The sequence below is a fragment of the Dama dama genome, chromosome 19, assembly GCF_033118175.1.
Source record: "Dama dama isolate Ldn47 chromosome 19, ASM3311817v1, whole genome shotgun sequence".
Lineage (NCBI taxonomy): Eukaryota > Metazoa > Chordata > Mammalia > Artiodactyla > Cervidae > Dama > Dama dama.
The window spans coordinates 60,794,259-60,808,639 of record NC_083699.1 but is presented as its reverse complement, the minus strand read 5'-3'; the positions used below and the strand labels follow the sequence as shown (position 1 = coordinate 60,808,639).

Here is a 14,381-nt window from a genome sequence, read left to right as displayed (position 1 = left end):
TTTTTCCTGTGTGTGTGTGTTAGTCGCTCAGTCATGTCTGACTCTTTGCGACCACATGGACTGTAGCCTGCCAGGCTCCTAAGTCCATGGGATTGTCCAGGCAAGAATACTGGAGTGGGTCACCATTTCCTTCTCCAGGGTCATTTTTCCTGCTATGAAGTAAATAGACTTATTTTTAACAATAAAATGTATTTTTTAATAATATTAAAAATTATTAATATATACACTCCCAATATTTTATTCCACAGAAAAATGGAAAAAAGGGTCATGTCATCCTATGGCTATTCCTTTAGCATATAGATCATACTTAAAAAATATCCCAAGTCCTCAATAATGCATATTTAGCTGATTATGTAGTCAATAAACATTTGCTACTTGATAAATACCTCACAATAAAATGTATACCATAAAAATACACATTTCCAATTTATCATATATTATCAGGCATTAGAGAACAATACCTCTATAGAGATATACTAATTTCAGAAGAAGCTAATGTCCTCATATATGTGTCCTCCTCTTTCCTCTCCCCATATACACAAACACACACGAAAGAAAAATATAAATTCAGTTTTATTAAATAGTGAAATTATTATAATCTATATTTGCTAACAGAAGGTTTACATTTTATGGATATTAAAATAACAGAAAAGGCACATTCAAACAGGACTAGAGGGAATGCAAATTGATAAAATTTGACATATCAGTCAATAATAAAGATGCACAAACCCTTTGACCTGGCAATTTCACTCAAGGAAATTATCTTACAAATATGGTCAAACACAGACAAAGAGATAAATCCACAAGAAACATTCTATGTAGTATTGTTTATAATAGCAAAACAAACAAAACAATCTAAATGTCCACCACTAGATTTGTGTTTAATCAAATTAAATTCTGTTACATACAATGGAATTGTAGTAATCATTAAGAAGAATGAGGTAGCTCTGCTTGTTTTGATATGAAAGATCTCCAGGATATATTATATCATTAACTTTCTATAAGTAAAGAATAAAATTATGGTATGTTCCCATTTGTATATTGACAAGGATATGTGTATGTATATGTGAGTGAACATATAAGTGTACATATACACCATGCACATATAGATAAGGCATATGCACCTAGAAATTTTCTATATTACATAAAAACTGTCAGTAACTGTTCCTTCTGTGGAGTTATTTGAAGTAACTCAGTTTTCATCATCTACTGTACTGAACAATTTGAATATTTAGTCATGAGCATACGCTTTCTTTGTAATAATGACAATTCTTCAAAGAACTAGCTCATGACAGCTAAAATTCTAAAATTTCGATTGTATAAAGATATAAATGCATATCCTCTAGAATGTCTCTGTCTTCTAGGAATCTTTGAAAAGCTAATTTCAAAATAGACCTTCCATTCCAGAACTCTAAGAATATCAAAACAGCATCTGTACTGTATCTTGATTCACTTGTCCTGGTGTAACACTCCAGGAACATATATAGTACGGAGATTCATCCCATCAGCTTCACTTTGTAATACCTGAGACGTCTTCACCCTGTTTGTAATATCATAAAGTGGATTGTTCTTCTCTGTGTAGCTGGCATAGGGTTCCATTTCATCCTAAGAAATAACCCAAGGTTAAAATCAGTTCAAAAAAACAGAAATCACTAACTACCTATGGAGAAGAATGAAGTGATACAAGATGTATTTCAGAAGAGAGTTGAAGACTTAATAAACTTTTGGTTATAAGAGATTATAGAGATGGATAGGTTTTAAACTTGATTAAGAGGGAAATAATGATGCTATTGAAAAAAGGAAGTCAAGAATTAGAGATAGTTTAATGGGAGAGGAAATAACAACTCAATTTCTCAAAGAGTACAGTCCCAATGAGGCAAACATTATATCTGTGTAGGATGCAGTTCTTGAAAAAAAATAGGGATTTGGGCTTTGTATAAATAGTACTTGGTAGATAGTTAACAAAAAAAGTATACCTGACAGAATTGTAAAATTAGAATTTTTATTTTTCAACTAAAATACTAATACTGGTACAAATTAAAAATTATATGGCTAGATTTTTCAGACTACATAGCTTGAAAGTTTGCAAATAATCTTTTTAATCTCATCTTACCTCTTCAACAACTGGAGCATGTTCTGTTTTTTTAAATTTACATTTTCTGTAAAAATAAAAAACAAGCTGCAGTCAAAGTCAAAACATTATTATTCAGATTGAAAATGGAAAAACAAAACAATATACTATTGACAACTGTTCATTTTGATAGAAGCTATAATAAATCATAAGTGAACTATCAGAAATGAGTGAAGACTACTGCTTGTAGTTAATTTACCTAAATAATTCTGACTTTTGGAAAGGGAAGTAAAATTACGCAAAGAACCTTGATGTAATAGAATATATGTGGCACCACATCTTTGGTACATGACATGAATTACTATAATTCACCTCCCGAATGGAAAATAGCATGCACTGTTTCACCCAAGATCTGGCCCTAAATGGCCTAATTCACTACACTTGCATGTCTTAGTAACCTAGAAAAATCCCCCTCATCATTCAGAGTAGTCCAAGTATATTATTTTCAGGACATGTTTCCTGATGATGGGAGAATTGATATTAATATCTTAATTTTACCCATCAGCCAGTTCAATATTTCTGACTTCTTTCTAACCCAGTAAAGCCAACGGATAGAAAACACCACTCAATACCTGTAGCGATTGCTTTTCAAAAGCCAAATGGATCCCACGATGACCAAGATAGTAAAAATAGGGAGAATGATATATAAAATACTTGAAAGTGATAATATATTGGTATCTGTAAATATAGACACAAAAATGTATAACTTAATATTATTCAGCACTAAAACAAAATGAGCTACCAAGACATGAAAAGATGGAGGAAACTTAAAAGCATATTACTAAGTGAAAGAAGCCAATGTGAAAAGGCTATATATTCTGTGATTACAACTATATGACATTCTGGTAAAAATCAAAACTATGATGTCTGTCTAAAAATTAGGGGCTGTTAGAGGTTAGAGTGGAAGGAGGGATGAATAGGTGGCATATAGAGGATTTTTACCCTTTATGGATCACAGCCTTGTTATGGCAAAGGGGCTTGCATAGCTCAATGAAGCTATGAGCCATGCTATGCAGGGCCACCCAAGATAGATGGGGAATAGTTAAAAGTTCTGACAAAACATGGTCTACTAGAGGAGGAAATGGCAAACCACTCCAGTGTTCTTGTTGCAAGAACCCCATGAACAGTGCATGGACACATGCATGCTAAGTCTCTTCAGTTTTGTCGGACTCTTTGCAACCCTAGGGACTGTGTAGACTGCCAGACTCCTCTGTTCATGGGATTCTCCAGGCAAGAATATTGAAGTGGGTTGCCATGCCCTCCTCCAGGAAATCTTCCCAACCCAGGGATCAAACCTGCATCTTTTATGTCTCCTGTGTTATGTCTCCTGTCTTTTATGTCTCCTGTAGCAGGTGGGTTCTTTACCACTAGCACCACCAAGGAAGCCCCCCATGAATAGTATGAGAAGGCAAAAAGATATGACACCTGAAAATGAGCTCCTCAGGTCATAGGTGTTCAATATGCCACTGGAGAAGAATGGAGGGTAATTGCTCCATAGAGAATGAAGCAACTGGGTCAAAGTGAAAATGACACTCAGTTGTGTTTGTGTCCGGTTGTGAAAGTAAAGTCTGATGCTGTAAAGAACAATACTGCATAGGAACCTGGAATGTTAGGTCAATGTATCAAGGTAAATTGGATGTGGTCAAGTAGGATGTGGCAAAAGTGAACATCAACATCTTGGAAATCAGTAAACTAAAATGTAAGGGGATGGAAGAATTTCATTCAAATGACCATTATATCGACAACTGTGGGCAAGAATCTCTTAGAAGAAATGGAGTAGCCCTCACAGTCAACAAAAGAGTCTGAAATAAAATACTTGAGTGCAACATCAAAAACGACGGAATGATCTTGGTTCATTTCCAAGGCAAACCACTCAACATCACAGTAATGCAACCACTGATGCTGAACAAGCTGAAGTTGAATGGTTCTACAAAGATCTATGACACCTTTTAGAACTAACACTGAAAAAAGATGTCTTTTTTCATCATAGGCAATTGGAATACAAAAATAGGAAGTTGGGAGATACTCAGAATAACAGGCAAGTTTGGCCTTGAAATACAAAGTGAAGCAGGGCAAAATCTAACAGAGTTTTGTCAAGAGAACATGCTGGTCATAGCAAACACCCATTTCCAACAACACGAGAGATGACTCTCTACATAGACATCACCACGGATGGTCAATACCAAAATTAGATTGATTTTATTCTTTGTACCTGAAGATGGAGAAGATATATACAGTCAGCAAAAACAACCTGGAGCTGACTGTGGCTCAGATCATGAGCTCCTTATTGCAAAATCCAGGTGAAAATTAAAGAAAGTAGGGAAAACCACTAGGCCATTCAGGTACGACCTAAATCAAATCCCTTATGATTATACAGTGGAGGTTGCAAATAGATTCAAGGGATTAGATCTGGCAGACAGAGTACCTGAAGAACTATGGATGGAGGTTCATAACACTGTACAGGAGGTAGTGACCAAAACTGTCCCAAAGAAAAAGAAATGCAAGAAAGCAAAGTGGTTATCTGAGGAGGCCTTACAAATAGGTAAGGAAAGAAGAGAGATGAAAGTCAAGGGAGAAAGGAAAAGATATACCCAACTGAATGCAGAGTTCCAGAGTATAGCAAGGAGAGATTTAAAAGTCCTCCTTAAGTAAACAATGCACAGAAATAGAGGAAAAGAATAGAACAGAGAAGACTAGAGATCTCTTCAAGAAAATTGGAGATATCAAGGGAGAATTTCATGCAAGGATGGGCACAATAAAGGACAGAAATGGTAAGGACCTAACAAAAGCAGAAGATATTAAGAAAAGGTGGCAAGAATACACAAAACTATACTAAAAAAAAAGTCTTAATGATGTGGATACCTACAGTTGTGTGGTCATTCACCTTGAGCCAGACATCCTGGAGTGTGAAGTCAAGTTGGTCTTAGGAAGCATCACTATAAAACAAAGCTATTGAAGGTAATGGAATTTCAGCTGAGCTATTTCAGATCCTAAAAGATGCAGTTAAAGTGCTGCTCTCAACAGGTCAGCCAATTTGGAAAACTCAGCACTGAAAAAGGTCAGTTTTCATTCCAATGCCAAAAAATGGCAGTACCAAAAAATGTTAAATCTACTGTACTATTGCACTTATTTCACATGCTAGCAAGGTTATGCTCCAAATCCTTCAAGCTAGGCATCTGCAGTATGCAAACCAAGAATTCCAGGTGTACAAACTGGATTTAGAAAAGGCAGAGGAACCAGAAATCAAATTGCCAACATTTGTTAGATCATAGAGAAAGTGAGAGAATTTCAGGAAAACATCTACTTCTGCCTCCTTGACTATGCTAAAGCCTTTGACTATGTGGATCACAACAAATTGTGGAATATTCTTAAAAAGATGGATGTAATGGACCACCTTTCTTGTCTCCTGAGAAACCTGTATGCAAGTCAAGAAGCAGCAATTACAAACAGACATGGAACAATAGCATGCTTCAAAATTGGGAAAGGAGTGTGACAAGGTTGTATATTGTCACACTGCTTATTTAACTTATATGCAGAATACATCATGTTGAAATGCTGGGCTGGATGAATCACAATCTGGAATCAAGATTGCCGGGAGAAATATCAATCGTTTCAGATACCCAGATGATGTCACTCTAATGGCAGAAAGTGAAGAGGAATTAAAGAGCCTGCTGATGAGAGTGAAAGAGTGAAAAAACTGGCTTGAAAATCAACATTAAAAAAATTATCATGGCATCCAAGATAAAGACCAATACAGTATACTAACGCATATATATGGGATTTAGAAAGATGGTAACGATAACCTTATGTGCAAAACAGAAAAAGAGACACAGATGTATAAAACAGACTTTGGGACTCTGTGGGAGAAGGTGAGGGTGGGATGTTCTGAGAGAATAGCATCGAAACAAGTATACTATCAAGAGTGAAACAGATCACCATCCCAGGTTGGATGCATGAGACAAGTGCTCGGGACTGGTGCACTGGGAAGACCCAGAGGGATGGGATGGGGAGGGAGGTGGGAAGGGGGATTGGGATGGGGAATACATGTAACTCCATGGCTGATTCACGTCAATGTATGGCAAAACCCACTACAATATTGTAAAGTAATTAGCCTCCAACTAATAAAAATAAATGAAAAAAAAAAAAAAACTATCATGGCATCCAATTCCAACACATCATGTCAAAGTGATGGGGATAAAGGTGAAGTAGAGATGGATTTTATTTTTTTAGGCTCCAGAATCATTGCACCCATGAAATTAAAAGATGCTTTTTCCTTGAAAGGAAAGCTATGACAAACCTCAGTTCAGTTTAGTAGCTCAGTCATATCTGACTCTTTGCGACCCCACAGACTGCAGCTCGTCAGGCTTCCCTGTCCTTCACCAACTCCTGGAACTTGCTCAAACTTGTGTCCATCAGGTCAGTGATGCCATCCAACCATCTCATCCTCTGTCATCCCCTTCTCCTCCTGCCTTCAATCTTTCCCAGCATTGGGGTCTTTCAAATGAGTCAGTTCTTCCCATCAGGTGGCCAGAGTATTGGAGTTTCAGCTTCAGTATGAGTCCTTCCAATGAATATTCAGGACTGATTTCCTTTAGGATGGACTGGTTGGATTTCCTTGCAGTCCAAGGGACTTTCAAGAGTCTTCTCCAACACCACAGTTTAAAAGCATCAATTCTTTGGTGCTCAGCTTTCTTTATAGTCCAACTCTCACATTGATACATGACTACTGGAAAAACCATAGCTTTGACTAGACAGACCTTTGTTGGCAAAGTAATGTCTCTGCTTTTTAATATGCTGTCTAGGTTGGTCATAACTTTTCTTCCAAGGTGCAACCATCTTTTAATTTCATGACTGCAGTCACCATCTGCAGTGATTTTGGAGCCCCAAAAAATAAAGTCTGTCATTGTTTCCATTGTTTCGCTATCTATTTGCCATGAAGTGATGGGACAGGATGACATGATCTTCATTTTTTGAATGTTGAGTTTTAAGCCAACTTTTTCACTCTCCTCTTTCACTTTCATCAAGAGGCCCTTTAGTTCTTCTTCACATTCTGCCATAAGGGTGGTGTCATCCCATATCTGAGGTTATTGATGCTTCTCCTGGCAATCTTGATTCCAGTGTTTTCTTCATCCAACCCGGCATTTCACATGATGTACTCTGCATATAAGTTAAATAAGCAGGGTGACAATATACAACCTTGACTTACTCCTTTCCTGATTTGGAACCAGTCTGTTGTTCCATGTCCAGTTCTAACTGCTGCTTCTTGACCTGCATACAGATTTCTCAGGAGGCAAGTCAGGTGCTCTGGTACTCCCATCTCTTGAAGAATTTTCCACAGTTTGCTGTGATCCACACAGTCACAGGCTTTGGCATAGTCATTAATGCAAATATAGATATTTTTCTGGGACTCTCTTGCTTTTTTGATGATCCAGAGGATGTTAGCAATTTGATCTCTGGTTCCTCTGCCTTTTCTAAAACCAGCTTCAACATCTGGAAGTTCTTGGTTCACCTACTGTTGAAGCATGGCTTGGAGAATTTTGAGCATACTTTGCGAGCTTGTGAGATAAGTGAAATTGTGCGGTAGTTTGAACATTCTTTGGCATTGCCTTTCTTTGGTGTTGGAATGAAAACTGACCTTTTCCAGTCCTGTGGCCACTACTGAGTTTTCCAAATTTGCTGGTATATTGAGTGCAGCACTTTCATAGCATCATCTTTTAGGATTTGAAATAGCTCAACTGGAATTCCATCACCTCCACTAACTTTGTTCATAGTGATGCTTCCCAAGTCACACTAGACTTCGTATTCCAGGATGTCTGGCTCTAGGTGAGTGATTATACCATCGTGGTTATCTGGGTCATGAAGATCTTTTTTGTATAGTTCTTCTGTGTACTCTTGCCACCTCTTCTTAATATCTTCTGCTTCTGTTAGGTCCATACCATTTCTGTCCTTTATTGTACCCATATTTGCATGAAATGTTCCCTTGGTATCTCTAATTTTCTTGAAGAGATCTCTAGTCTTTCCCATTCTATTGTTTTCCTCTATTTCTTTGCATTGATCATTGAAGAAGGCTTTCTTATCTCTCCTTGCTATTCTCTGGAACTCTGCATTCAGATGGGTATATCTTTCCTTTTCTCCTTTGCCTGTAGCTTCTTTTCTTTTCTCAGCTATTTGTAAGGCCTCCTCAGACAACCATTTTACCTGTTTGCATTTCTTTTTCTCGGAGATAGTCTTGATCACTACCTCCTGTACAATGTCATGAACCTCTGTCCATAGTTCTTCAGGCACTCTGTCTGTCAGGTCTAATCCCTTGAATCTATTTTCATTTCATTTCTACTGTATAATCAATCATAGGGGTTTGATTTAGGTCATATCTGAATGGTCTAGTGGTTTTCCCTACTTTTTTCAACTTAAGAAACCTAGAAAAACCTAGAGAGTATATTAAAAAGCAGAGACATCACTTTGCCAATGAAGGTCCCTACAGTCTTAGCTATGGTTTTTCCAGTAGTCATGTATAGATGTGAGAGGAGGCTGAGCACTGAAGAATTGATGCTTTTGAATTGTGGTGTTGGTGAATACTCTTGAGAGTCCCTTGGACTGCAAGGAGATCAAACCAGTGCATCCTAAAGGAAATCAACTCTGAATATTCATTGGAAGGACTCATGCTGATGCTAAAGCTGCAGTATATTGGCCACCTGATGTGAAGAGCCAACCAATTGGAAAAGAACCTGATGGTGGGACAGGTTGAAGGCAAAAGGAGAAGGGGATTGCAGAGGATGAGATGGTTTGATAGCATCACTGACTCAATGGACATGAATTTGAGCAACCTCTGGGAGATAGTGGAGGACAGATGAGCCTAGGGTGCTACAGTCCACTGGGTCACAAAAGGATAGACATGACTTAGCAACTGAATAACCACAACAAAAGAGGATATTTAAGGGAGTGAAACTATTCTATATGATACTATAATGGTGAGTACATATGGTTTATACATTTGTCAAAACTCACAGAATGTGTACCTAGCATGAACCCTAATGTTAACTATGGACTTTGAGTGATCAGTTCAGATCAGTCGCTCAGTCGTGTCCGACTCTTTCTGACCCAGTGAACCGCAGCACACCAGGCCTCCCTCTCCATCACCAACTCCCAGAGTCCACCCAAACCCATGTCCACTGAGGTTAGATGATGCCATCTAACCATCTCATTCTCTGTCATTCCCTTCTCCTCCTGCCCTCAATCTTTCCCACATCAGGATCTTTTCAAATGAGTCAGCTCTTTGCATCAGGTGGCCAAAGTATTGGAGTTTCAGCTTCAACATCAGTCCTTCCAATGAACACCCAGGACTGATCTCCTTTAGGATGGACTGGTTGGATCTCCTTGCAGTCCAAGGGACTCTCAAGAGTCTTCTCCAAAACCACAGTTCAAAAGCATCAATTCTTCTGTGCTCAGCTTTCTTTATAGTCCAGCTCTCACATCCATATATGAACACTGGGAAAACCATAGCCTTGACCAGACAGACCTTTGTTGGCAAAGTAATGTCTCTGCTTTTTAATATGCTATCCGGGTTGGTCACAACTTTCCTTCCAAGGAGTAAATGTCTTTTAATTTCATGGCTGCAGTCACCATCTGCAGTGATTTTGGAGCCCAGAAAAATAAAGTCAGCCACTTGATGTGTTGAAGTGAAAGTGAAAGTCACTCAGTCATGTCCGACTCTTTGAGACCCCATAGACTGTACAGTCCATGGAATTGTAGCCTTTCCCTTCTTCAGGAGATTTTCCCAACCCAGGGACTGAACCCAGGTCTCTCACACTGCAGGCAGATTCTTTACCAACTGAGCCACAAGGGGAACCCAAGAATATTGGAGTGGGTACCCTGTCCCTTCTCCAGTGGATCTTCCTGACCCAGGAATCAAACCAGGATCTCCTGCATTGCAGGCAGATTCTTTACCAACTGAGCTATCAGGGAAGCCCTAATGTGTTAAGATAGGGCCAATGATTATAACAAATGTAACACTGTGAGATGTGGGGAGTGTAGATAGACAGGAAGACCATGTATCTGTAGGGGCAAGGATTTGGGAACTCTCTGGACTTTCCACTCAGTATTGTTGTTATCCTAAAACTGTTCTAAAAAATAAAGTCCATTTAAAAAAAGTTTTATATATAAACATATAAAATCAAGTCACATATATATATATATATATATATATATATATATATTATATATACATATATATAAAATCAGAGTTCCCTGTGGTAAAGAATCTGCCTGCCAATGCAGGAAACACAGGTCCAATCCCCAGGTGGAGGAGGAAATGGCAACCCTCTCCACTATTCTTGCCTGGAAAATCCCATGGACAGAGGAGCCTGGCAGGCTACAGTCTGTGGGGTCACAAAGAGTAGACACAACTTAGTGACTGAATACATACACATATACATAGTTAGTGTTACTGAACAATAGATACATGCATCATTAAGGAGATAAAAAAAGAAAAGCTGTTAAGCCCAAGAAGAACAAAAATTTATTCAGAGACAAATATATGAGTTTATTTATTGATTCAGTTCTTAACAAAACATACACATTCAAAATAATGTAAACACTGTCACTGTCTAATTTAATCCAAACTTGCTATTTTACTGTATATGAAGAATGAGGGAAGAGAAGAAAGTAAAATCTTTGTCTATCATGAGAAGTGGGTTCAGTATGTCCAAATTTGCTATATTAAGGAACAGCCATATAACCATGTGATTTATATTAATAAAATTTGAGTCAATTACTATAAGAAACACTCAAACATTTGAAATACTTCCCTTGGGAGATCATGTAAGAATGGAGAGGTGGAGGTGGAGAGAGAGGTCTAATGTTTTTTTATCATAAGCTTATAGAACAATGTGAACTTTAACCTATATGAGTTATGTTGATTAAAATAATAGTTTTAATAATAAGAAATAAGAGTAGGATAGGAGCAGAGAGTAGAGAAACTAAACAGATGAACTGAATCATAGATGCTAGTATATGACATTTAGGAAATTTTATTGGAGGAAACTGAAAGAGAAAATTCTACCAGACTGAGGATTCACAAAGGTAATTTATGAATAACTTTATTCTTCTAATAAAATTATAATTACTTGTTTAAAATTATACTTTATCTTTCTATTAAAGCCATAAGTATTTATTTTAAAGTATATGATGTAAGTAAATTTAGCAGTACAGAAAGGACAATTAAAAGTAAAATAAAATGCATTCTATATATGACTTTTTACAACAAATTTCTTTAATATTCTTCTAGGCAAATTTCTTTGTTTTGAGGAGAAGAGGAAGATAAAATGGAGATTGGAAAGGACATTCTAGAATGAAGTTTCTCTGCAGACTCCTTTTTCCTTCTTAAAGTAACTCCTCTAAAAGATAGGGAAAATCAAACACAAAACTAGAAAAATTACCTACCTCTTTCCAGCTGTATGGACAGACTCTTGTTGCCAGTCAAGTGGGAGACAGAGCAGAACACAGCAGGCACGTGGTGGCCCCCCCAGCGGCATGCACTCTGGACAGTCACTGTGCCATCACCCCAGTAAAGCTCTTGCTCAGTGACACAATCACCCTCTGGGGTCCAGGAGATCTGTGCAGCTGGTTTCCCTGCAGCTGCTTTGCACACTGCAGTTCCATTCTCAGTTTGAATCAGGGTCACCTCAGGGGGCACTGCAGAAATGTAGGGGAAATGCTTCAGTCTTAACATATGAGACATGGAATTTAGAGTGAGATTTGTTTCAGCCCAAAATCTGGTTATGTGAAACACTGCAACATATGATGTTCCTTACCTAACACTTGGAAGTGATATCCATGTTGGAAATTCCCATCAAGTGTTACTATATGACACGTGTAATTCCCATCATGAGTGATGGCCACTGGATAAATCAGAAGAGCAAGATTCTCATCAGGTCTGGAGGCCCAGATTATTCTCTCATCTGTACAGTTTTCTGTTGTCCGATTCATATCACGCCTAAAGGCTCTGAAGCAGGGTGGCTTGTCTCTGAGGACTATTTCCCATGTTGCTACCATCACATTTGTCCGCAGCACAGGAGGGCAATAGAGCACAGACTTTGTACCCACTAGTACCAATAGTGAAGTGTTAGCTGGACACATACACACAAGCACAAATACAGAGAATAATAAGAGAAAAGCTTGATAAAGAACTTCATGTGTTAAAATTTATTCACTGCATATTACTTGAAATTGTACTTTACATTACTTTGCTGGTGTCTTACTCCAGAAATCTTAAACTTACATAAGAAACTAACATTGATGAAAAGCATATAAAGTATTAAATGCATCCAATGATCCCCTGGAGAAGGGCATGACAACCCACTCCAGTATTCCTATCTAGAGAATCCCATGGACAGAAAGCCTGGCAGGCTACAGTCCATATGGTCGCAAACAGTTGGACACAACTGAAGTGACTTAGCACATAGCACAAAGATTAAACAACTTCCTTCTGTGTTATGTATCAATAAGAAAATAACTTGAATTATACTTGTGACAAAACTGTTTAAAGTGTTACAAAATTAATTCAGGAGATTTGATACCTATAAGACAAATAGATGAGAATGCAGAATCTAAAATAAAGACAAAGACTGTTTTCTAAATCTAATCTTTTGACCACAGAAACTATTAGATTTATCATACAACTCATGCTCCTCAGGGGAGGAAAAATGGAAGCATTAGTAATATGGTTTTCTCCTCCTAAATTCTGATGAAAGTGAAAAATCAGTAACATCAGAACTAAACACCTATCCTTAAGGGTGGCACTGCAGATAAACATAAATCTGGAAGAATATGATACTTTCATTAAAAATAGCTAAGATTGCATTCAGGTTGAACAAGCTGGAATTTCTTTTGTTTAATTTTTATTTGGAGAATCACAAAATCAGTTAAGTCAACAGATTTTGAAATAATCTGCAATTTCCTTAGTTGGGCCACCTCACAAAAATGAAAAATGGTGATGCCAAGTGGTAAGAGATTCTTAGAAGTATTTTTCTAGAAAAAAAAAAAAGAGTAGTACTATATATAAATACAAATCAATGCAAAAACAAGGATTATTTTCTTCTGTAAATTTTCTATTAAAAGGATTTTATTGCAAATGTGTAATGGTATCAAATATGGCCTTTCAGTGAGTTCCCCTTCCTTCCTATTCACTCACATATATACTCTCTGACTGTTTGCTGTGAACCTTGCTCACAAATTTTGTTTCCATACATTCAATTATCAGTATAAATATAGCATTGACCTATTTTTCCATATTTTAAAGTAAAAATTAAGACTGGCAAGCACCTCTCAATATAGAAGCTCACACTTTCCCATAATCTGACATGTGTCCCTGATTGAAAGGGATTTGCTGAGAGGTGATTCTGTTACAAGTCACCTGTAACTAAGGTGAGTGTCGGTGATTTCATCAGTTTAACATGAACAGAACCAACTGTGGCACGGCAAAATTTTTTATGTGGATGAAGCTTATTTGTTTAAAACTTTGCATTTAATAATTTTCTGCTCTTCTTTTGGTATCATCAGCCTCCTCTAAGATGTACTCAAGCCTTTGCATCTCATGGCCAATATAAGATTATATTACTGGATAAAGGAAGAGATGATTTTAAAGCAGATCTAAGAGGGCAGTTAAATCCATGCTCTTTCCATCACTCTAAGTGGCATCCCCTAGGCTTGGAGACAAACAAGAATATGGCTTGTTAGAGAGCTGCTAGAGGTTGGATGTGGGAAGCATCTTTGTGCATAAGGAAATGATGCTTAAGATAAAACCAGAAAAATAAGAGACCAGTGAGAGCAAGTTGTGAATATCCTGTAGTTCTTGGGATTTTGAACTTTAGCTTATAAGCAGCATAAGACTTTAATGTTTTGTCTAATACTTATCCTCAATATCTGACCCTATTTTTTAAAGGAAAGTTCTTGCTAATCAAAAAGACACACATTTGAACAGGGGCATAGTATCCAAAGAAGTAACTCCAATGGTAGGATTCCAAGCATTGCAGATATTCTATGTTCTTTCACTTTCTACCGTTCTATAAACTTCAATCACCCTTCACCTTTTGCAGGGTGATGATAGTTCTTTTGTTATTGTTGATTTTAGGCCTTTCTTCAACCTCTTTTTTCCTTTTTCATATCTGCTGTGATAATTTACCAATGACCAGGACCTCCACAACACTCTGTGGGCTTAACACTTAACAAATATATTCTCCATATGCTTCCTGTG

At 37.4% G+C, this 14,381-nt stretch overlaps 1 protein-coding gene across 1 annotated transcript in view; it reads right to left on the bottom strand.

The window, feature by feature from the left end:
* Positions 1 to 555: 555 nt before the first annotated feature.
* The window catches only part of CD200R1 (CD200 receptor 1), a 43,269-nt gene continuing 29,443 nt past the window's right edge, over positions 556 to 14,381 (bottom strand). The window contains exons 4-8 of the mRNA XM_061167228.1: positions 11,941 to 12,255; positions 11,570 to 11,821; positions 2,704 to 2,809; positions 2,114 to 2,159; positions 556 to 1,605 (exon numbers count right to left, since the gene is read on the bottom strand). Coding sequence (XP_061023211.1) covers positions 1,450 to 1,605; positions 2,114 to 2,159; positions 2,704 to 2,809; positions 11,570 to 11,821; positions 11,941 to 12,255 — 875 coding nt within the window. The 3' untranslated portion in view covers positions 556 to 1,449. The remainder of the gene's footprint in view (positions 1,606 to 2,113; positions 2,160 to 2,703; positions 2,810 to 11,569; positions 11,822 to 11,940; positions 12,256 to 14,381) is intronic.